The sequence below is a fragment of the Muscardinus avellanarius genome, assembly GCF_963383645.1.
Source record: "Muscardinus avellanarius genome assembly, chromosome: 19".
In the NCBI taxonomy this organism is placed as follows: domain Eukaryota; kingdom Metazoa; phylum Chordata; class Mammalia; order Rodentia; family Gliridae; genus Muscardinus; species Muscardinus avellanarius.
Window position 1 is genome coordinate 12,014,483 of NC_137805.1, and position 24,808 is coordinate 12,039,290.

General features: G+C 46.0%; 1 protein-coding gene across 1 annotated transcript; it reads right to left on the reverse strand.

The window, feature by feature from the left end:
• Window positions 1-1,860: 1,860 nt before the first annotated feature.
• Window positions 1,861-17,190, reverse strand: CHGB (chromogranin B; the record flags this gene model as incomplete). Its single annotated transcript, XM_080716712.1, has 5 exons — window positions 1,861-1,938; window positions 3,138-4,888; window positions 12,371-12,464; window positions 12,886-12,932; window positions 17,142-17,190. The coding sequence occupies 5 exons, from the start codon at window positions 17,188-17,190 to the stop codon at window positions 1,861-1,863; spliced, it is 2,019 nt and encodes a 672-aa protein (XP_080572838.1).
• Window positions 17,191-24,808: the final 7,618 nt, after the last annotated feature.

Here is a 24,808-nt window from a genome sequence, read left to right on the forward strand (position 1 = left end):
CTGACAGCCTTAAGCAATCTTCATCTCGACAGCAGCAACTTTTCTAGATTTGCCTGGTAGAAGTACTGGGAAGAGCCGGGCGTGGTGGCCCACGCTTGTAATCCCCGCGCTTGGGAGGCAGAGACTGGAGGATCGTACAGGTTCTTAAGCGCTGGCTTAAGAGACCCTGTTTCCAAAAATAAAATAGGTCTGGGAGTGTAGCCCGGAGGTAGAAGGGCTTCCAGGAACCCCAGTACCACCAAAAAAAAAAAGTACTGGGAAGAAAGCTCCTATTGAAACACAACTTCTCATAAGATACTGTAAATGGCTGGGCATGGTGGCCCTCACTTGCAATCCCAGCATCCTGGAAGCTGAGACAGGAGGATCTGGGTTCAGGGACAGCCTCAGCTACTTAGTGAGGCCCTTTGCAACTCAGTGAGCCATGTTTCAAAATAAAGAATAAAAAATAGGGCTGGGGCATAGCTCGGAGGTAGAATGCCCGTGGGTTACAACCCCAGTACTGCCACACACAAAAAAGATAATGTAAATGATACTAATTGTTTTGTCCATTTTAAATATATACATTCTGCTATTTAAAAAATAATGAATTTGAGCCGGGCATGGTGGCACATGCTTGTAATCCGCACGCTTGGGAGGCTGAGACAGGAGGATCGCACAGGTTCGAAGCCAGCCTCAGCTACTTAGCGAGGCTCTCAGCAACTTAGTGAGACCCTGTGTCCAAATAAAGTATAAAATAGGTCTGAAAGTATAGCCCAGAGATAGAAAGCCCCTAGGTTCCACCCCCAGTACCACACAAAAAATAATAATAATGAATTTGAAACTGGGCATGGTGGCACACATCTGTAATCCCAGTACTTGGGAGGTTGAGACAGGAGGATCACATGTGAGCCAGCCTGGATAACTTGGTGAGAGCCTGTCTCAAAAAAATTTTTTTAATTCTTTTTAAAAATTTAATTAATTAAAAGGGCTGGGATAGCCAGGTGTGGTGGCACACACTTGTAATCCCAGTACTTGGGAGGCTGAGACAGAAGGATCACAGGTTCAAAGCCAGTCTTGGCTACTTGGTGAGGCCCTCCACAACTTAGTGAGACCCTGTTTCAAAATAAAGAATACAAAAATAAGGCTTGAGATTAGCTCAGAGGTAGAATGCCCTTGGGTTCAATTTCCAGTACCACAAAAAATAAAATAAAATAAAATAAAATAAAATAAATAAAAGGACTGGGAGTATAGCTCGGTGGTAGAATGCCCCTGAGTTCAATTTCCAGTAAACGCACGCGCGCGCACACACACACAGAAATGAATTTGAAGCCAGGCGTGGTGGCGCACGCTCGTAAACCCCGCGCTTGGGAGGCTGAGACAGGAGGATCGCGCAGGTTGGGAGCCAGCCTCAGCTGCCTTAAGAGACCCTGTTTCCAAATAAAATATAAAATAGGTCTGAGAGTGTAGCCCGGAGGTAAAAGGCCCCTGGGTTTCATCCCCAGTACCACCAAAAAAAGAAAAGAAAAGAAATGAATTTGAAACTCACATTTTGCTATGAGAACATGAAGATTTGGGTCTCAGGTGAGTGATTTATTATTTTAAACTGAGACAAGCATATTTCCATAGACAGCAGCACACCCATTGTCACAAGCAAGTTAATACATCTATTTTGCAAGGAAGAATACGCTACAGGTCATGCTATTCGTATTTTCAATCGCATTCTGGCAAACGTCAAAGACATTTCCATTGTGCCAAACATTTAGTGAATGATAAACTCTACTTTCTGCCTTTGGGTAGATGGATGGTGTCTTTCAGAGAAGTGGTGGGAAATCAGTAATGTGAATGAAGTGTTCTTAAACCTGCCCCTGGTGCCGGTCACCATCAGCCCCTCTGACTGAACTTCTCAGCTATTTTCTGTAGCTCCAGATCCATCGCAGCTAAGTTTTCAAGCTCCTTTTCCTGAAAAATACAAAAAAGTAGAGATGTGATATTTCAGATTACTTTATATTGCTATAGTTCATAAATTTCCAAACTTCTTGGCTTACCGCCATTTACAGAAATGAAGACTTAGCACCTGCTGGGTCTTGCCATTGCCCTCTTATTCAGTGCTCCCAATCGCACATGAAGCTACTACTGCCCTCCCCTAGAAGGGTCCCCCTAAGGGGAGGGGAGTAATATAGCAACTTTGGGAGTCTGATTTGAGAGAGAATGAACAGAAAGGGGAATTTTAGGGATGCTACTGGCTACGCAAGTGGTTCTTACGAATCCCTTGACCACTAGTATCAGAATCCTCAGTACCAGCGGGGCGTGTTGGTCGATGCCTGTAATTTTAGTACTTAGGAGGCTGAGTTGGGAGGATCCCAGGTTTGAGACCAGCCTCAGCAATGTAGCGAGGCTCTCAGCAACTTAGTGAAACCATGCTTCCAAATAAAAAAATTAAATAAAATACTGCCGGGGTACAGCTCGACGGTAGAATGCCCCTGGGTTCAATCCCCAAGGGTGCGTGTGCGCGCGCACTTTCCTCAGCATCCCTAAAGAACTTGGCAGAAATGTGGATTCTTGGATCCCACCCGAAACTGACTGAATGGGACCCAGGGGTGAGAAATGCCCCTGATTCTGGCGTACATTTCAGTTTGAGAAGCACCAAACAATAGAATAGATATTAGGAAAAGAACATCGTTTGGGTAAGTGTAACTCCAATAACGTTACCTCTCCCAGATACAAATTTCTATTGTAGAAGGCCATGAACCATTAAAGACAGACCAAAGCGACTAATTTTGTCCAAGGACACATCATAAGACTGGTTGTCAACCCTTGTTGAACACAAGCATCACTTAAGATGAAAAAAATAAAATCCTGATGCCCCGGGTAGTACCCAGTATCAATTAGACAGAATGTCTGAGGGTGGATTTCCGATTTGGTGATTTTCCAAGCCCTCCAGGTGATTCCGGTGAGCAGACAAGGTGATAAACACGGCAATAGAGAGAGGTGGGCAGGCAAGTGGACCATAACTGGATGGTGGAAGGAAATTAACCTCAGAGGTGGTCTCCACTGGGCTACAGGGCTGCTCTTGGAGTAGTGAGAATTCCCACCAGCCTCTCCCTATTGCTATGGGAAGGTGTCGAAGAAAACATCCCCAGTTACTTTTAAACAAGTACCTCTTCCTCTGTGAGAACTCTCTGGTCGTCCCTGCCCCCGTCGTTTTCTGCCTCCTGGCGTGTGCCCATCTGATCCTCAGAGTCATAAAAGTCGGGGAACTCGGCTGACTTCTTCCTGAAGTGCAGGAGCTGGTCCAGCTCAGCCACTCTGTCATACTGCCGTTTCAGGTCCAGCTTGGGGGCCCGGGCGAAGCTCCTCTTCTCGTACCCCCAATTCACATCCTCTGAGAAGGGCTTCTTTTCCCACCAGTCATAGCTGTATTCGGGGAAGAAATCCCTCTCACTTAAGGTCAGCCCGTTGTCCGCTTCCTCCTCGAGAAAATTGTCATCCACGTTGTCTTTTCTCTCAAAATGGCTCCTCTTCCACTGGGCAGGGTCATAGTATGGGTCAAACAGCACCCCTAGTCTTTTCCTCTTTTCAGTGGTGTGAGGGGGGACATACTGCCTGTCTTGAAGCCTGGCCTCCTCCCTGGTTTCTTCAGGGTCCTGCAGGTCCTCCTGTGGCCACTGTCCTTGGGCTCCTTCCTCGTCGTAGTTGAGGTAACTTCTCTCCTGCTCTTGGACGCCTTGCGGGTACCCCTTCCCCTTATCCACCTGGCCTTCTTGAGCACGGTGATAGCCTTCACCCAGGAACCTTTTCTCTCCTCTGGTGTCAGGAGTTGAGTGGGCTCCCTGCTCCCCTCCCCTGGCTCGAAGGTGGTCTCCCTTCCCCCTCTCCCAGCCCCTCTCTTCCTTGCTTTCTTCCCCATAGCCGTGCGCCATTTGCTCAAGTTCTGAGTTGGGGCGCTTTCCCTTGCCCTCCTCCTCCTGGCTCTCCTCGCTGTGAGGCCTTGGAGGCCTGAACTCACTTCCTCTGCCCCCGGGCTGCCCCCGGTCCAGGTCCTCGGGCCCCTGGACGCCGGGATAACTCCTGACTTCTTCCTCATATTCGGGTTCTTTCTCTGAAGGCCTGTAGCGGGCTGAATGGTGGTCCCTCTTCTCCTCCACACTTTCCACACTGTCTTCCTCAGGTTTCTCGAGGGCGGATTGCCTCTCCTCCTGAGAGGGAGGACTCCCTCCGAGCGAGGCCCTGTCAGGCCTGCTCCTCCCGTGGTGGTGCCTGGGCCTCGAGCGCCGCTTGGCCACCTCCGAGGTGGCGTCTTCCTCGCTCTCCTCAGAGTCTGCCCGGCTCTGGGGTCGGCTTTGAGACCCTGGAGGGGGCGTCTCCGGGCTCCCGGGCTCCTCTGCACTCTCCCGGCTGCTCTCCCTGCTGTGCGTCTCTTCCTCAGAGCGCCCAGCGGAGTGCATATCCGATCTGGCCACCAGCGCCTCTTTGTTCACATGGCCGGCCTGGTTTCTTTTGCTGGGCAAGGCGTTCTCTGTCTCCCCCGGCTCTTCGGGGTGTCTCTCTTCACCGGCATCCTCCCCGCGCTCCTCGTCGGGATAGTTCTCTCTCTCTCCTTCCTCGCTGTGGTCCCCCTCGCTCTTCTCCGAATGGCGGGCCTTTGCTTCTCTGGAGCCTTGGCTGTCAGAGGGCCGGGGGCTCCCCTGGGGCTGGTCTGCTCGCTCTCGGCTGTGTCCACCTCCCTCTGCCCACTTCTCTGTGTCTGCCTTCGAGGGGCCTTCGGTGACCGCCTTCCCTGGGGTACCCGCTTGCTCCCCACTGGAGGGCCTGTGCGCCTCCGGGGCATCCCCGGGGTCTCTTAACAATCTGACTTCAAATTTCTTGTTTTCATTTTCACTTTTCTCTTCGTCTTTGACCTCTTTTCCACCTATGGAGAGACAAAATAAGAGTAAGATAACTTGAGAAAATGCTGGTGGTTCAACAAGCATCACAGGTCTTGGTAATCACTACAGATCTTGAGGACCCTGAAAATTACTTAGATAATTATTTTAGTTAATCAAGATGTACTTGGATTCCTTTTTCTTTGAAAGCTCCTTGGCTGCGTTTAAATCTACTAATACACTCCATTTTTAAGTTTTCATAATATCCAACCAGCATCCTCCATTAGGACTATTAATGAGCATACTGTAATCCAGATGCAGATTTATGAAATAGTAGAATTTAATACCAGAAGAAGCCTTAGAATTCATTCAGTCCAACCTCCTCTTTTTACAAATACGGAGGACACTAATACTGAGAGTGGTGGAATTTGGGATCATTCTTTCCGTATTTACTCTAAGTAGAGTGAAAAAGTTAGCTATAACTAAAATCCAGTTAGGGCCGGGCGTGGTGGCGCACGCTTGTAATCCCAGAACTTGGGAGGCAGAGACAGGAGGATCGCGCAGGTTCGAAGCCAGCTGCGCTGGCTTAAGAGTCCCTGTTTCCAAATAAAAATATAAAATAGGTCTGGGAGTGTAGCCTGGAGGTAGAAGGGCTTCCAGGAACCCCAGTACCACCAAAATAATAATAATAATAATAATAATAATAATAATAATAATAATAATAATAAATAGCCGGGCGTGGTGGCGCACGCTTGTCATCCCTGCGCTTGGGAGGCGGAGACAGGAGGATCACGCAGGTTGGAAGCCAGATGCACGCGCTGGCTTAGGAGACCCTGTTTCCAAATAAAAATGTAAAAATAGGTCTGGGAGTGTAGCCCGGAGGTAGAAGGGCTTCCAGGAACCCCAGTACCACCAAAATAATAATAATAATAATAATAATAATAATAATAATAATAATAAAATAAATAAATAGCCGGGCGTGGTGGCGCACACTTGTAATCCCCGCGCTTGGGAGGCAGAGACAGGAGGATCACGCAGGTTTGAAGCCAGCCGCGCGCGCTGGCTTAGGAGACCCTGTTTCCAAATAAAAATGTAAAAATAGGTCTGGGAGTATAGCCTGGAGGTAGAAGGGCTTCCAGGAACCCCAGTACCAACAATAAATAAATAAATAAATAAATAAATAAATAAATAAATAAATAAATAAATTCCAGTTAAATAAAGTAGCCCAAACAGGAAGTAACACAATTCAAAGGAGGATTCAAATGTAATTATTTTTATCAGACTTTATCATTCAATCAACCTTGTAGATCAACCTACCAGTAAATGACAAGTTAACTCAGTACAGCTAAGTGCTGCATAAGATGCTTCAACAATGGACCGTACATACGATGGTGGTCCCCCGAGATCACATCACCCAGCGATGGCACAGCCATCTTAGTATGTGTAAACACACTCCACATTTGCATACCAACAAAATAGCCTGACTACATATTTCACAGAAGAGAGGTCATCACTAAGCAACAAATGACTGTAACTGGTGATAAGAAGTACATACATTTCAAGCCCGGCGTGGTGGCGCACGCTTGTAATCCCAGCATTCCGGAGGCTGAGACAGGAGGATCACAGTTCGCAGACAGCCTCAGCTACTTAGTGAGGCCCTTTGCAACCCAGTGAGACTGTTTCAAAATAAAAAATAAAAAATAAAAAATAGGGCTAGGGCCGGGCGTGGTGGCGCGCGTTTGTAATCCCCGCGCTTGGGAGGCAGAGACAGGAGGATCCTGCAGGTTCGAAGCCAGACGTGCTTGCTGGCTTAGGAGATCCTGTTTCCAAATAAAAATATTTTTAAAAATAGGTCTGGGAGTGTAGCCCGGCAGTAGAAGGGCTTCCAGGAACCCCAGTACAACCAAAAAATAAAAATAAAATAAATAGGGCTAGGGATGTAGCTCAGAGGTGGAATGCCCCTGGGTTCCATCCCCAGTACCGAAAAAAAAAAAAAAAAGTACCTACATTTCTTCCCTGAGAAAATGAGTCATAGAAAGGACCCTTTCTAGCCGGGCTTGGTGGCGCACGCTTGTAATCCCAGTGCTTGGGAGGCTGAGACAGGAGGATCGCACAGGTTCGAAGCCAGCCTCAGCTACTTAGTGAGGCTCTCAGCAACTTGGTGAGACTGTTTCCAAATAAAGTATAAAATAGGTCTGGGAGTATAGCCCGGAAGTAGAAAGGCCCCTGGGTTCAACCCCCAGTACCACATAAAAAAAGAAAAAGAAAGGACCCTTTCTTCCATTACCCAGGTCCCATCTACTCCACGTTTTTTTAGATGCTGAGAATCATCTTCCGTAGACTGAGCTGTCTTTGTGTTTTGTACGTCAGCAAATACATGGCGTAACTGGTGTTCTGCTGTTCTATCTTTTCCAAATATTATTAGTTCCTCTATTAAGTCCTCCTTCCCTCAGTGGTAACCCATGAAAAGAGTTACACAGGTACCAGTTTCAGTTTTTAATGGGGAGGCCTTGGCTTTCGGCTTATCTTATTAAGTTCAAATAGAACGCCTGGTGCCAAGACCACTGTCAACGCTGAGTCTACATCAACACTCGGATTGTGGGAGCCACTAACCCTTGTGGTTTTGGAATACTTAAACTGTGGCTGGTCCAAGCCAAGACATACTATGCATGTAAGATACACACCATATTTCCAATGCTTCGCACACAAAAAAATCTAAAATATCTAAAAAAATTTTTATATTGATTATATGTTGAAATAATATTTCAGATGTGTTAGTATATTACAAATAGGTTGTATATATAAAAATTATGTATTGGATCAAAATAAAATATGTTATTGAAATTAATTTCACCTGTCTTACTTCCTAGATGTGGCTACTAGAAAATTTGAAATTACATTTGTGGACCGCAGTACATTTCTATCGAATAGCACAGATAAGTCATTTTGGACACTCTTTTCCGAAAGAATAAAAACAATGATCTATTATATAAAAATGTCCAAGAAACAGTGAGCTGTTTGTATCTTTTATTTAAAGCTTGGTCTGTCATATTGATAATATCCTCATGTTGATGATGGAACAGGAATGTCCCTACCTGCCACACCCAGACGCCTGAGGGCTGGCCCATCTGTTCCCAGTCCCTTTGCCCTTCCAGAGCCAGTGAGGGTGGTGCCCAGCATTGGGGCAGGGCTAGCCAGGCGGGCACAGGAGAGCAGGGAGGCTCTGGGTGGTCCTGTTGACTGAGTATTTGTGTCCCTCCCTTCAAGATCCATAAGCTGAAATCCTAATCTCCGGCGTGGTCCTCTTAGGAGGCGAGGCCTTTGGACAGCACTTTAAGTCATGAGACTGAAATGCTCATGATGGAATTGATGCTCTTATATTTAATTAATTAATTAATTAATTTTTTTGCAGCACCGGGGACCAAACCCAGGGGCATTCTACCTTTGAGCTACATCCCCAGCTCTATTTTTTATCCTTTATTTTGAAACAGGGTCTCAATGAGCTAAGTAGCTGAGGCTGGCCTCGAACCTGCGATCCCCCTGTCTCAGCTTCCCAAGTACTGGGATTGCTAGCGTACGCTACCACACCAGGCAATGGGTGCCCTACTAGAAGAAACATGAGACGACCTCTCTTCCCCACGGGAGGTTACAGTGAGGAGGTGGCTGTCCACAAGGCCGGAAGTGGGCCCTCGCCAGCCTCTGCAAGGGACTTGGTTATTTAAGCCACGCAGGCTATGGGGTGTGTTACAGCACCCGGGTTAACTAGAGCAGGCCGGTGAGGATGTCATCTGAGCGTCAGCTGAAGGCCAGCCGATCTGGCTCAGGCTCCAGGGGCAGAGGCCATGTGGTCACTTTCCTATTGCCTCTGTGTGTGCGTGTGCGTGTGCGTGTGCGTGTGTGTGCGTGTGTGTGTGTGTGTGTGTGTAGAGGAGTCTTTTTTTTTTTTTTGGTGGTACTGGGGTTCCTGGAAGCCCTTCTTCCTCCGGGCCACACTCCCAGACCTATTTTATATTTTTGAAACAGGGTCTCTTACGCCAGCGCGGCTGGCTTCGAACCTGCGCCATCCTCCTGTCTCCGCCTCCCAAGCGCGGGGATTACAAGCGTGCGCCACCACGCCCGGCAAGAGGAGTCTTAAGTGTCAGGGATAGAAGTATTTTTATTTTTCCCCAGTTAAAGTTAGCCGCCTGTCTCAGCTTGTGCCTTCGGCTTAGCACTTCTTCCTAAATTTAGCTTTAAGCTCCCGCAGGTGAGATTGAGAAAAGGCTGGGGTGAAGCAGCACAATCACTGTCCATGCGGCGCTCGCCCTCACTTTCAAGTTAAAAGGGAAAAATGCCCCTTGCCTCCTCGTCATGCTGTAAAGACCAGCCGGACCCTCGTCAAAGACCCAGTACAAAAAAAAAGAAAAGAAAAGAAAAGAAAAGAAAAGAAAAGAAAAGAAAAGAAAAGAAACAGACTTTGCACTTGTTAGGAAATTGGACTACACATTCCTGGAAGTCTCTTCAGGCCATAAAATGATTCTTCCCTTCTCCCCAAATGTCCCTTTGCTCAGTGAGCATATGCTGACTCAGAGACATGCGGAAGAAAGCCGGAGAGGAGGCTGGGCCTGGATGGCACAAGGCTGGAGAAGGGATTTATCCGTCCAGATGGCCAAAGCTCCACCAGTCTCCCGATCAGCTTATTGCCAAGAGAGAAAAGACTAGAAAAGGAGAGAGGCTGCAAATGGGGCGGGGGGGGGCAGAGTCCTGTTTGGCCTAAACAGCATTTTTGGTAAATTCAAATTCAGCCGGGCGTGGTGGCACACACTTATAATCCCAGCATTTGGGAGGCTGAGACAGGAGGATCGCAACTGGAGGACAGCCTCAGCTATTTAGGTCCTTTGCAATTCAGTGAGACCCTGTTTCAAAATAAAGAATACAAAGTAGAACTGGGGCCGGGCGTGGTGGCGCACGCTTGTAATCCCCACGCTTGGGAGGCAGAGACAGGAGGATCGCGCAGGTTCGGAGCCAGCCATGCTGGCTTAAGAGACCCTGTTTTCAAAAATAAAAATATAAAATAGGTCTGGGAGTGTAGCTCGGAGGTAGAAGGGTTTCCAGGAACCCCAGTACCACCAAAAAATAAAAAAAAAATAGAACTGAGGGTGTAGTTCATAGGTAGATTCCCTCTGGGTTCCATCTCCAGTACCCCCCCCAAAAAAAAATCAGAGATAATATCTAAATAACAGGAGATGTTGCTTAAAAGTCAAAGTTTTAGCTAGCGTGGGGTTGTAGCTCCATGGTGGAGCACTTGTCAACATATGCAAGGCCCTGGGTTTCATCTCCACCACCACAAAAAGCAAAATCAAAATTGTATCTTCTTAAGCCGGGCGTGGTGGCGCACGCTTGTAATCCCTGCACTTTGGAGGCTGAGACAGGAGGATCGCACAGGTTCAAAGCCAGCCTCAGCTACTTAGTGAGGCTCTCAGCAACTTAGTGAGACCCTGTTTCCAAATAAAAAATATAAAATAGGTCTGGGAGTATAGCCCGGAGGTAGAAAAGCCTCTGGGTTCCACCCCCAGTACCACACACACACAAAAAAATTGTAACTTCTTGGATCTGGGCATGGTGGCGCACACTTGTAATGCCAGTATCTGGGAAGCTGAGATAGGAGGATTGAGGTTTGAAGACAGCCTCAGCTACTTAGTGAAGCCCTTTGCAACTCAGTGAGATCCTGTTTCCAAATAAAGAATAAAAAAATAGGGCTGGGGGTGTAGGTTGGAGGTAGACTGCCCCGGGGTTCCATCCCTAGTACCACACACACACACACACACACACACACAAAAAAAAAAAAATTATGGTAACTTCTTTTGAAAAAAAATTGCAAGATCTACTAAGAGAGTCTGTATTTGTCCACAGTAGGGTGAGAACTGAGATGTGTATGCCCCTCAGAGGGTAGGTGTCTGATGGCTCAGCCGTGCCCCCACCACATATACATACCATGGTTCCCAATGCCCCCAAGACAGATTGAGTCAACCAGGTTACTCTTTGGGTCAATTGCTTGTTTTTACCAGACATTTTATATCTGAAGAATCATGTGCGGCAATAGCAAGAGAGTATTGCTTTGCAATGAGAGCTTTTAAAGGTGAAAAGAAAAACAAAAAATTTAAAAGCAGGGTCAGGTGTTGAAGAAAGCAGTGCTTTTGGGGTTTGAATCTGTTTGACTTCATGCATGGAAAGGGACTGTACAGTTTTGTCAAATCCATCTCATAATGTTAGCTCCCAATGCATGCTGCTGATACTGCTATTCAAATTTCGTTCCCCACAGGAGCACTTTAGCACAGAGAAAGCATCCCAGTCTAGACTCTCCCATTCTTCAGACAGGGGACCTCTGCTACCATCTGGCAGTACTTTCTACTCCAATGAGTTCTGCCCCAAAGCCTCTTAACTAATCTGTCACGTGAACAGGCCAGACATCTTCAAGTTACCTTTCTTTTAAAATTTTACTTTACTTACTTTTTGTTTATTTCTTTATTCTGGTACTGGGGATGGAACCCAGGGGCATTCTACCTCCGGGTAACACCCTCAGCCTTTTTTCATTTTTTTATTTTGAAATAGGGTTTCTAAGTTGCTGAAGCTGGCCTCAAGCCTGTGACCTTTCTGTCCCAGCCTCCGAAGCACTGGGATTACAAGGGTGCACCACCACTCCTGGCTTCTAAACTTCTAACTTCTCGCTGTCAGAAGAAAAGAGAGCAGCCGGGCATGGTGGCTCACTCTTGTAATCCCAGCCTCAGCTACTTAGTGAGGCCCTCTGCAACTCAGTGAGACCCGGTTTCAAAATGAAGAATAAAATAGGGCAGGGGGTATAACTCGGAGGTCGAATGCCCCTGGGTTCCACACCCAGACCCTCAAAAATAAAAGAAAAGAGAGCAGAAAGGAAAATAGCTTTTTTTTTTTTTTTTTTTTTGGTGGTACTGGGGTTCCTGGAAACCCTTCTACCTCCGGGCTACACTCCCAGACCTATTTTACATTCTTTTTATTTGGAAACAGGGTCTCTTAAGCCAGCGAGAGAGGCTGGCTTCGAACATACGCGATCCTCCTGTTTCCGCCTCCCAAGCGCTGGGATTACAAGCGTGCGCCACCACGCCCGGCCTAAGGAAAATAACTTTAATTTTATACTCTGTCCTTTTGTCTTCTCGTGCTCCCCAAACCCTCTCCTCATCTCATTACAAGCAAGCCGTCCCTTTGTCCAAATGAAGGCCTATTTGAAGAATCCAAACTAGGAGACCAACTTACAGACATCTCAAAGGTCATCCTCAAGCTCAGCTTCCTCGTTTCACTTTCAGGAACTAAGCCCAGAGAGGCAGGGGGTCTCCCCCTGGCCACACGGCTACCCAGTAGTAGAGGAGAGACGCCAGGTCACATCTCTGCCCCCGGGTTCTAGTCTGCTCGGCCAACACCCTCCCTACTGCAGGCTCATTTGTGGGTGAAGTGGAGAGGGGAGCAGCAAGCTTCGCTGCAGGGACTCAGCGTCCCGTGCAGTGCAGGACACTTACTCTTCTTCAAGACCTGCCGGCACTCGGGGGAGACAGGGGGGATGTTGGACTTGGACAGGGCATTGGAGAGGACCTCGATGATGCAGCGGGTCACCTGGGGAGGAAACACAAAGGCAGGTTGACAAAGCCGGTGTGGCTGGGATGGCAACCCAGAGCCGTGCGGATGCAGGGCCCTCAGGGCAGGTGGGGAGTTTACAGAACTGAGATGAGTCTCGGAGCATCTACACAGGACGCAAGCAGGCACTGAGCTGTGGTTACCCCGTGCAGGGAAATAAGCCCCCATTTCTGAATAGGTCAAAAGGAAAAGGGCATGGCGCCACAGCCATGCCCAGGACCACCAACCCCCCAGGAGGCGTGGGGCGCCCAGTGCAGGGGCCTCCCTTGCCCCCACTCTCTCAGGGGTGAACACCCGGCCTTGTGAGACTCTGTCTGTGGGTGGGGTTTGGTAGGATAGGGAGTGGGAGGATCCAGAGTCTGGACCCAAGTGGGGATTCTAGACTGACTTTTCAACTTACCACTTCTTCACTGTGGTTTCTGTTATCCACGGGCACAGAGCTGACAACTTTAAGGAGAAAAAGAAGGCAAAAAGGTATGAGTTGATTTTGGGAAGCTGCGCAGACCGGAACTCCCCCAGTCACCCCACACTGCGTGGTGAGAGGGGCAGAGAGAGACGTAAGCAGAGTGTAGAGTTGGGGACAATCGCTGCAGCGGCCACCATCGCCCCACTGTGCACACACACCACTAGCACATGCATGCATGTGCATACGTAGAAATGGCACACAGTTGTTTCTCCAGCAATATCTCACACATCCGTGGAAATGAACACTATATAAAATCCTATATAAATCAAATCCAAACCACCAACAATGGGGCCTCTGGAATTTTGGTAATGTTCCTTTTTTTTTTTTTTTTTTTTGGTACTGAGGATTGAACTCAGGTGTTTTTTTTTTCTCTGAGCTACACCCCAGCCCTATGTTGTTTTTATTTTGGAACAGGGTCTCTTTAGGTTGATGAGACTCTCACTACTTGCTGTGCCTGTCCTCAAATCTGCAATTCTCCTGTCTCAGCCTCCCAAGTACTGGAATTACAAGCATGCACCACCATGCCCAGCTATATTTCAATTTTTGACCAGGTGCTAGTTACACAGGTATCCTAAATTTGTGAAAAATGTATTAAGCTGTGTATTTGTGATCTGCGCGGTTTGCTATATATTATAGATTAAAAGTTTAAAATAAACTGAATGCAGTAGTTCATATCCATAATCCCAGTACTTAAGAGGCTGAGACAGGAAGATCACAGGCTTGAGGCCAGCCTCAGCAATTTAGTAATACTCTCAGCATCTTAGCAAGACCCTGTTTCAAAAAAATAAAAATAGCCGGGCACAGTAGCACATGCTTGTAATCCCAGCATTTGGGAGGCTGAGACAAGAGGATCCCACAGGTTCAAAGCCAGCCTCAGCTACTTAGTGAGGCCCTTTGCAACTCAGTGAGACCCTGTTTCAAAATAAAGAATAAAAAATAGGGCTGGTGCTGGGCGTGGTGACGCACGCTTGTAATCCCCGCGCTTGGGAGACGGAGACAGGAGGATCAAGCAGGTTCGAAGCCAGCCTCACTGGCTTGAGACCCTGTCTCCAAATAAAAAGTATAAAAAATAGGTCTTGGAGTGTAGCACAGAGGTAGAAGGGTTTCCAGGAACTCCAGTACCACCAAAAAAAAAAAAAAAAAAGATAGGGCTGGAGGTGTAGCTCAGAGGTAGAATGCCCCTGGGATCCATCCCCAGTACCACACACAAAAATAAGTAAATAAATAAAATAAAAATAGGCTGGGGGTGTAGCTCAGAGGTAGGATTCAATCCCCAGAATCACACACACAAAAAAAAAATGTTAAAAACAAGCCAAATAGCCAGGTGCACACTTGTAATCCCAGTACTGAGAGCCTGAGACAGGAGGATCACAGGTTTGCGGCCAGCCTCAGCAATTTAGCAAGACTCCGTCTCAAAATAACAAATAAAAAAATAGAACATCACTGGGTTCAATCTCCAGAGTGATCAGGAAAAAAAAATGTTTAAGACAAACAAAATCTCAGTTGAACCAAGATACTTTAATTTTCTCTTCTGCCTACCCCAGTGGGCACAGATCTGGGGCTCCCATAGTTTTTGCCCAAGACCTTTGTCTAAAGCAAGTTTGCTTGCGCGTGGCAGCAGTGTTGCGTCTCTCCTTCCTCGACTTCTCTTCAGCCCCGTAAAGAACATGGGAGCCATGGAGCCCTAGTACCACAACAAGCTCAGAGTGCCACATGCGAACTGAGGATGGGTTATGAGACACTGAAAAGGGAAGCTTTACACTTATACCATCAAATTCCATGCGATTCTGCTTCCATAGAAACAACATCTGAAGCGCTATTATCTGCTGAGAAAACGCTTCAGGTGATTTTCCATTTTCCGGTGCCATTTTTCCCTCTCTGAATGCTGCTTTGATTCTTTAATCTTTCATTTTTATTTTGTTTTGTCTGAACCCTTTCCATTAGAGAAGTTCAGAGCATTTACATTTAGACCTGTCTCTACAAATCTGGCTCACTCTGGAGTCCACTCCTGCTAACACGGTAGAAAACACTCGGTGCAGAAAATTATCCTAGGTTCAATCCCCAGTACAATAAAGTAATTAGCTAATTAATTTTTAAAAAGCCAGCTTTAGTAAACCTTCTTTGACAATGAAATTTTATGCTAATACCTCTTTTATCCACAAATGTAGAATAGATGTTTTATTAACTACTTGTATTACAAGATATTAAGTTATCAGATTTGTTGGGAGAGTTTCTTTTATTATTTTAGACAACTTATAGCTTACATTTGTTATTACAGAACAGCTCGTGCTCGCGCTGAGCCCTCCCTCCCTCTCTCTCTCTCTCTCTCCCATTCTCTCTCTCTCTCTCTCTCTCTCTCTCTCTCTCTCTCTCTCTCTCTGAGGCTACTTCATGCATATTATTTTTAAAGTACACAGTAGCTATCACAGAAGGTTGTGGATCTCGCTCTAGAAGCTCTTTAGAGTAGAAAATGAACCGGGTGGTTTCCTGAGGTTTCTCCTCAGCCCTGTGATTTTCCTAAATAACAAACTGTACTTGAGGGCTATCATGTATCATTGTCAGGGATGAGGGAGCAGAGAATGGGGAGATGGTTGCTAGGGGGTATGAGATACGTTTCTGAGATGATGAAAATGTTCTGAAATTTGATAGAGGTGATGCTGACACAGACTGTAAATATAACCATAAGCCACTGAGTTATACACTTTAAAGGGATTTTATTATGTGTGTATTATAGCTCAAAACATGTTTAAAAGAGTATTATATCTCTCTTTGAGCTGCTATTAACACATGAACCTTTATTAAAATATCCTCTTATATAAGAGACTTGTATTTTACCACCATTGTTAATAGTTCCCACAATGTCACTAATTTTGTGGTACATAACATAATATAGTGTAGCATTAGGCTTTGAAAGCAATTTCTTTCTGAAAATATTTGGGCCAGAGAGAATTTTCTGAATTATTTGTTTGTTTTCCTTTAATTAAGTTGAGAATATTTATTCATATTTTATAAAAATGTCAAAAACTTTAGAAATTTCTGAATGTGTATAGCTTATAATAAAATAAATGACCACTGGGTTTCATTTTGTCTCAACATTTTTGATTCAGGAAATTGTGGACAATAAAAGCTTAATATTCATGGATAGCAATATGGATATGGCTCTTTGGCATGTCAATTCTCTTTAGGAATCTCAATCCCCGAAGGAACCAATTCCCTACAGGTTATTAACACAGCCAAAGAAAACCCCTGGTTTAGTTTGGTAGGCCATACTTATTTCCCAAGAGTTTGAATACCCATAGTGACTTTCCTTGAACACACACACACACACACACACACACACACACACACACACACACACCACACACACACTTTTCAAGTCATTTCAAATGATTCAAGATCATTTCTTTGAGATTCAGAGTGATAAACTGTCCCACATCTACTACTTAAATGATTATCCTCCCAAATTGACAAAAACAAAATGTTTTACAACTCCAGAGGTACTTTCGTGGTTATTTTCATAATCTAGTTATATTCTTGCAGTACAGAACTCAAAAACTCTAGTGTAGTTTCCATTCATAATCTAAAAATGGCTTAATCTGAATGTGAGAGTGCCTCTCTCTAGACATGGAAATACCAACTGCAGAAAAATATTACACCTGTACACATACATACAGGAACACACATACACACACATATATGTGCATGTTTCAAAGAGTTTTTCTTATACACACATAGTTTTACCTTATGTTCATATACTAATAATAAAAGAAGTCATGCAGGTGCCAACTAATATACCACATATATTTCCTCTCTCTGTGTTCGCCTGGCTATAAAAAGTCAATTAAATTCAGAATCAGATTACAGCAGTATCTCTCTAGACCAGTAGGAGAGCGTGACATCTCACAAGTGAGCGCAAAATGCGGGGTTCCCTTGGAGGTGCGGCAGGCTTCCTTCCTTCCTATCTGCAGGAAAACTGGGGTGTGAGTAGGCTGAGCCCCTCCTGGCTGGGCTAGGGGGCCCTCTGGCCTTTTCCTAGTCAAATGGGGGCGGTAGCGGGGGTGGGGAGCTAAGAGAAACACCCGGGGAAGCAGAGAAATGAAGACCCTGGAGTAAAAAGGAGAAGCCTCCCACTCCCCCGCCGGCTAGCCCAGCCCGGCGCTGTCCGCGGTGCTGAAGGGCCCTCCACTCACCGGCCAGCGCGGCGGCCCCCAGGAGGCTGAGAAGCACCGCAGGCTGCATGGTCCCGCTCGCCCGGCCTGCGGAGGAGAGGATGCGGAGGAGAAGATGCGGAGGAGAGGATGCGAGGAGAGGATGCGGAGGCGCAGTGCAGGGGAAGGCGCGATGGAGATGCCTCGGGCCCCGCGGTGTGGCGCGGCTGGCGCAGGCCCCGCTCTTTTAAGGGGCCGGCGAGAGCCCGCAAGTCCTGGAGGGGCGGGCGTCCAGAAGGCGGCGCCCCCTCGCCTTCGCTCAGCCCTGACGTCACGGAGCAGCCCCCGAGGCGGCGCCGGCAGCGGGCGGAGAGGCCGGTCTGGGCTGGGGCCTGGGGAGGGAGGCTGGCCAGGGAGGAAGCGTAGATCGGACGCCGGAGAGCAGTGGGAGGTCTCGCTTAGATCGCCAAGCTTGCCCCCCTCCCAGCTCCTCAAATCTAAAAACGTGTGTTTGAGGCTGTGTGCAAATGTGTGTGGTTGAGTGTGTGCGCATTGCAAGATCTGTTTTGAGACTCCACTATCTAGCAGAGGAACAGATTCCTGCTGATGAGACGGAGCTAAACGGTGGATTTGGGGGGAGGGTGAAAAACCGAAGCGTTGGCTTTAAAAATAAAAGGTACAGCTGGGAATATGGGACCTGCTGTCCTTTCATATTTTGTGTCTTCGTATCTATCCATCTATCTGTGACTCGATGTACCAATTCGTGATTTTCTTCCTATCCCCAAATACAAACATACACACGATTTTCAAAAACCAGAGGGTACAAAAGAATGTATTCTCAAAGTCTCCCACCTCTACCACCAATTCTCAAGTTGCCCAATTGCCTCTGCGGTCAACACGGCTTAACCACTCTCCGGTTTAGGCTTCCTGTAGTTTGGAACAGTTACACCTGCTTCTTCTGGGTGGCTGCAGGAATTACATTGGATGGATACACTAGAATTTAACAGTCCTCTCTGGTGAGCATTTATTTAGGTTGTTATCCTTTGGCCTTTGATTACTCCTCTATGATAGAGGCATAGTCTTAGGGGTGGGTTATAAAGTAACCTGCTTGTTGGAACTAGTACACCCCACAAGACTTGTGCGTCCTCTCTTGCTTTTAAGTTGAGATAGGGAAGTATTCTATTATTATGTGTGAGAAAAAGGCGAATATATCTTCCAGACGTATTTCTGACATGGACTCCCTCAGCCTAATGAGGAGTCAGGAAAAAACATCAGTCACGTGCTCCGCACAGAGGAGAAGCAATCTTCTCTGATGACACAGGCTTTGGGAGAACAGAGTGAGACTTCCTTTGGGGTATCTTTAATTCTGGAATATTCTGTGTGCACAGCTAAAAAGAGGTTTCAGATTATTTTTCCTGAAAATATATGAAGCTTGATTTCTTTTTGCATGTGCTGAGTGGTTGGCTACATCTTTCTGAAGAGGCTAGGAATTACTTCACCAAAACTACAGCCACAGAACATTTTGAAAAATAGTCTTAAAAAGGGTGTTTGTGGTCAAATTGGAAAAATTTGAATAAGATCTATAGATTCCATCATCTCACTGTTGAATGTTAATTTCTTGCCTTTTAAATTTAGTATGGATCACAGTTCAAATGCCCAGGGAGGCTGAGACAGGAGGACTGAGGCCAGATGCCCGGGGTTTCATCCCTAGACCTGCAAAAGAAAAAAAAAGAAAAAAACATTCTGAATAAAAGGTTTTGAAGCCTTCAGATTTTACTCCTCTGTTTGAAAACATGGAGAACTCACTGGTAAGAAATGTGTTCCAGCAGCTGGCCATGATGCCACATGCCTGTAATCCCAATATGTGGGAGGTTGATACAGGACGACTGCAGGTTCAACGACAGCCTCAGCAAATAGTGAGACTCACCAACTGAGTAAGTCCCTGTATTCAAAACAATTGAAAACAGGGCTTGGATGTAGTCACACAAAAAAGGAATGTGTTATCTGGTCATAGAGGCACAGGCTTGTAGTCTCAGCATTCAGGAGGAGGAGACTGGGGAGAATCACAGTTTGCGGGCAACCTGAGCTACTTAGTGAAACCCTGTTTCAAAATAAAGAATAAAAAAATAAGGCAGAGGGTGTAGCTTGGAGGCAGAATGGCCCTGTGTTCATCCCCCCAGACCTGTTAAAAAAAAAAGAAGGTATATGTTAAAAAATAAATAAATAAATTTAGTATGGATGTTATATAACAGTGGTGTGTGTGTGTGTGTGTGTGTGTGTGTGTGTGTGTGTGTGTGTGTTTTACTGAGGAGTGAGGGGTTAGGGGTTAGGATTACCTCCGAGCTATATCCCTGGCCCTGTTATTTTGTGGTACCAGGGATGAACCCAGGGGCACTGTACCTCCTAGCTATACCCCCAGCCCTATATTTTTTATTCTTTTATTTTATTTTCTTTGAAACAGGGTCTCACTGAGTTGCGAAGGGTCTCGCTAAGTAGTACAAGCGTGCTCCACCACGCCTGGCTTACTATTTTATTTTGAAAAAGGGTCTCACTAGATTGATGAGAGTCTTACTACTCGCTGACTCTGTTCTTGAAACTGAGATCCTGTCTCAGCCTCCCAAGTCCTGGGATTACAGACATGCATCACTATACCTGGCTCCTGTTCTTGTTTTTCTTTTTTCTTTTCTTTTCTTTTCTTCCTCCTCCTCCTCCTCCTCCTCCTCCTCCTCCTCCTCCTCCTCCTCCTTCTTCTTCTTTTGTGGTACTGGGGTTCCTGGAAGCCCTTCTACCTCCAGGCTACACTCCCAGACCTATTTTTATATTTTTATTTGGAAACAGGGTCTCTTAAGCCAGCAAGGCTGGCTCCAAACCTGAGCGATACTCCTGTCTCCACCTCCCAAGCTCCCAAGCGCGGGGATTACAAGCGTGCGCCACCACGCCCGCATCTGTTGTTGTTTTTCAAAGGAAATGCACTTTGAGGTCTCCAAAGGTAAAAAGGTGTCATAATATACAACTTACTCCCAAAATTTTGAGAAAACATAGAAATAGAGCCAGGTGTGGAGACGCACACCTATAATTGCAATATTTGAGAGGCTGAGACAGGAGGATCACAGGTTTGAAGCCAACCTAGAGAGACCAATAATCGTTTTATTGTTTCCCAATAAATAATTAAAAATAGGGCTGGGGATGTAACTCAGAGTTAGAATGCCCCTGGGCTCATTCCCAGTATATCACACACACACACACACACACACACACACACACACACACACACACGGAGGCAAGTGGGACCAAATGTTAATATTTGGGCAATTGGGGTGAATAATATACAGGGATTTTATATTATTTTTCATTTTTCTGAAATCCTAAATTCTTTCAAAATAAGAGAACATTCTGGATGCAACAGGGTTTGTTTAAAACCTCTGTAAGGCAATGGGTACAGAAAAAAAAAAAAGAGAGATGCCAACTGAGGCCCTTCCTTGGTGCAGACCTATGAGAAACTCTTCTCTACTGTTGAAACATACAAGAGTTCCATCTGTTCTTATAAACACACCGATTGCCAAGAGGACCGTAAATTTGCCACCTTCCAGAAGCCACAGAATTCTGATCTTTCTGGTCCCTTCCTTCTTCTGTTCTTCCTTTGAAAAGCCTGGGATGAGACATCACTGAGGTCACCGGGGCTTCTGGGACTGTGCTTGGCTGAGTTTATTACTCCTGGAGACAAGCCCGGATGGAGGAGAGGACTTTTCATTAGTGCCAGCTGGGGGCGGGGGGCGCTGCCAGACAGTTCCCACATTCAGACTCAGCTTTCCCTTTTTTATTTTTCATTCTTTTATAGATTCTTCATGCTTTTTGCCTCTTGCATTTAGATCTCTTTGTGCCAGGAGAAAAAAAAAAAGTTACCAGGAGGAGCATTTTTTGAGGAATTGTCTCAGAGCAAGATAAAGAAAGAAAATCAGTTTAACAGTATTTCTCTTAGGAAGCAGAACTTGGAATAAATATGGTATGAGATGGGACTTTTTTAACCATAGTCCATATATGCATGGGTGAGTTTCTGGATACTTCTAGAACATCGATGCACTTCCTGTGGTTGTCTGATTTGTTCCTTGGGGGCAGCGCCACACTTTCTCTGTATCCTGCCATTTAACAAGTCTTGCTGTCTGCTGGGAAAGGCCTCCCCTTGGTTTCTCTACAGGAGGGTATTACCCATTTTTGACATTTTGAGTTTCCATACAAATTTTGAAACCCATTTTTAATTTCTTTTAAAATCCACTGTTAGGATGTTGACAGGAATTATATATCAAATCTACAGATCAACTTAGGAACATCTGACATCTTTACAATAGTGAAAAGACTTGGCTTTTTGATTGCTAATAATATTCTGAATATAATCTTATCCCAAATAGCACAAAATACCAGAGAAAGGAGCTATAAGTAAGGGTATCTCTCAGGACTCCTTTCAAAGAACGGGGGGAAAAAAATCTCTTTTAGAAATCAGGATTTAGAATGAAACATGGTTTATGCATGGTTTCTAAAATAGATTATCCATCAGAGTTCATGATGGAAAATGAAACCAATAAGGGGAATTTGATACAGGAAATAACACGCAGGCTTACAAACACCGAAAGGGCAGCTGGGGAAAGCAAGGGAAGACAGAGATTAGGGCTGCTACCCCCCAGGGATGAAAGGATAAAGGAAGATGAGTCATCCCTGCTGTCCAGAAACAAGGGCCACTCAGTAGGAGAGGGGCCTCTGTGAGGCAGGAAGGCAGGATCCGACAGGGCCGGTGGGGGAGGCTACCCATGGGGGCTGAAGACAGGGAAGAGGAGCCACTGCTGGGACGCACCTCTGCCTTCCACTAAGAGAAAGGGGAAGCCGAGTGTGATGTGTGGAATCCCGGTATCTGGGAGGCTGAGACAGGTTTGAGGGCAGCTTCAGGAAGTAGCTTTGTGAGACCATATTTCAAACCAAAAAGTAAAATGGCTAGGGGTGCAGCTCAGAGTTAGAATGTCTCTGGGCTCAACCCCCTGTATCACAACATGAGAGAGAGAGAGAGAGAGGAGAGAGAGAGAGAAGAAGGAGGAGGAGGAGGAGGAGGAAGAGGAGGGAAGGAAGGAAGGAAGGAAGGAAGGAAGGAAGGAAGGAAGGAAGCAAGCTTGGCTTTTTCTTCTTTTTAGTGCTAGTGCTTCTTAGTGGCTGAACTTATCTGGGATTTACTCACAGGGAAGCCTGAAAACTCCAGTGCCAGGCCCAGTCCCCTCAGTGATTCAGAACAGAGCAAAGAAGAAAACATGAGCGCAAACAGACAGATGAATGGGCTGTCGACCAAGACCCCTGGGAGCCCAGGCGCTGAATCTAGGTTTCCTCTCCCAATTCACCAGTTCCTTTGCTTTGCTTATAGGAGCACTGACCATGACAAACACGGTGGAGTGGGTGCGTTTTCCTCTGGCTATAGTAATTACACGGTCGATCCCACATCAATTTCACGAGGAAATGCGCTCCACCTGCCCCACAGCCAGAGGGGAGCAGAGTGGGCGAGGCCTGGGGGACCCCATTCCAGAGCGAGGCCAGACACAGTGCCGCCTGCCAGGGGACTGCGTTGCTTGGAAACCGCTGCCCTGCGCGCCTCATCCGCAGACTTCCCTGTGTTGGTGGCCAGTAAACATTTATTCCTTGTGACTTTAAGATTTTGTCCTAATAAAGAGCACCATGTCAACAAGGAGTTTTCCTGGGTGGTTTGGTCCTAGAATACATTTAGAGCCCGATTTCTTATGTCAGGTGAGATCATTGACTCATTTAATCGTAAAATCACCAGCCAACCCTTCATCTCAAGAGAGGAAAGAAACTTTGTGTGTGTGTGTGTGTGTGTGTGTGTGTGTGTGTGTGTGTGTGTGTGTGGTGGTACTAGGGATGGAACCCAGAGGCTTTCTACCTCCGGGCTATACTCCCAGACCTATTTTCTATTTTATTTGGAAACAGGGTCTCACTAAGTTGCCGAGAGCCTCACTAAGTAGCTGAGGCTGGCTTTGAACCTGCGCGATCCTCCTGTCTCAGCCTCCCAAGCGCGGGGATTACAAGCGTGCGCCACCACGCCCGGAACAAGAAACATTTTTTTAATCCACCAAACTCTAGATAATGTAACTGCATACAACTTGCAGGTAGAAATAAAAATTAAAATTTCTCAAGAGATTTCAAAAGATAAAGTCACAACCATGTGGGGTGACAAAGCGGGGCACGGTTCTCTTCAGACCCAAGTTTTCATATAATGGAATGTGTAGATGAGCGGGTTCACTTATTTGTTTATATATTTGAGAGAAATCTGGGTAGTAGGTGGGTCACTATGCTTTGGGCTGAGGACTCAATAAGACCACTTTTTTTTTTTTTTTTTTTTTTTTTTGCAGTACTGGGGATGGAACCCAGGGGCATTCTACCTCCGAGCTACACCCCAGTCCTATTTTTTATTCTTTACTTTGAAACAGGGTCTCACTGAGTTGCAGAGGGCCTCACTAAGTAGCTAAGGCTAGCCACGAACCGCGATCCTCCTGTCTCAGCCTCCCGAATGCTGGGATTACGAGCGTGCGCCACCACGCGCGGCTCTAATAAGGCCACTCTTGACAAATCTTCTATAGGGGGTGACGCATCTTGTGGCAAGGAACCAGAAGAGAGGGCGCCTTCTGCTCTTTTTAGATCTCGCTCCCCAGCACCTGGTCGCTAGGTAATTTCGTTTCCAAACCACTTTCACAAATGCTGTACATTGGTGCTTACAAAAAAATTTTAAGCGTCTTTTATTTTGAAACAGGTAGGTTGTTTCATATATCATATATATATATATATATATATATATATATATATATATATATTACAGGTGAGGGAAACGAGGTTAAAATAAAAAGCACAAAATAGCTTACCCATGATCACTGCGTGGTAAGAGAGGCAGGGCTGAGACTTCTTTTGGGATCATTTCTTAAATTAATTTTAAGAAAATTCTCTTTTAAAAAACGGATTGTTGCCGGGCGTGGTGGCACACGCTTGTAATCCCCACGCTTGGGAGGCAGAGACAGGAGGATCGCGCTGGTTCGAAGCCAGCCTTGCTGGCTTAAGAGACCCTGTTTCAAAATTAAAAATATATATATATATATAAAATAGGTCTGGGAGTGTAACTTGGAGGTAGAAGGGTTTCCAGGAACCCCAGTACCACCAAAAAAAACAAAAAAAAAACAAAAAAAAAAACGGATTGTCCAGCAGAGAGCCATGCAGTGAGGGCCTCAAGTCTCAAGTGTCTAGATCAAGTTTTACATGTTTATACCCATGTGGTCTCCATCAGATGGAGAACATTCCCAGAACCCCAGAAAGATCCCGCGTGCTGATTGCACCTCCCAGCCAACACTCCCGTCAAACCACCCTTCTGATGTCTACCACCACAGATGATTTTAGCTTGTTTTAAAACTTTATATAAATGAAGACATCCTATTTCAAAGGGGAAAAGGGCTGGCACTGTAGCTCAGAGGTAGAAGGCTCCTGGGTTCAATCCTCAGTACCACAAAAAAATAAAAATTTGGGGGGGAACTGAACCCAGGGACATTTTACCTTTGAGCTATATCCCCAGCTCTATTCTGTTTTTTATTTTTAAATGGGATCTCACTATGCTGCTAAGAGCCTCACTAAGTTGCTGAGGCTGGCTTCAAACCTGTGATCCTCCTATCTCAGCC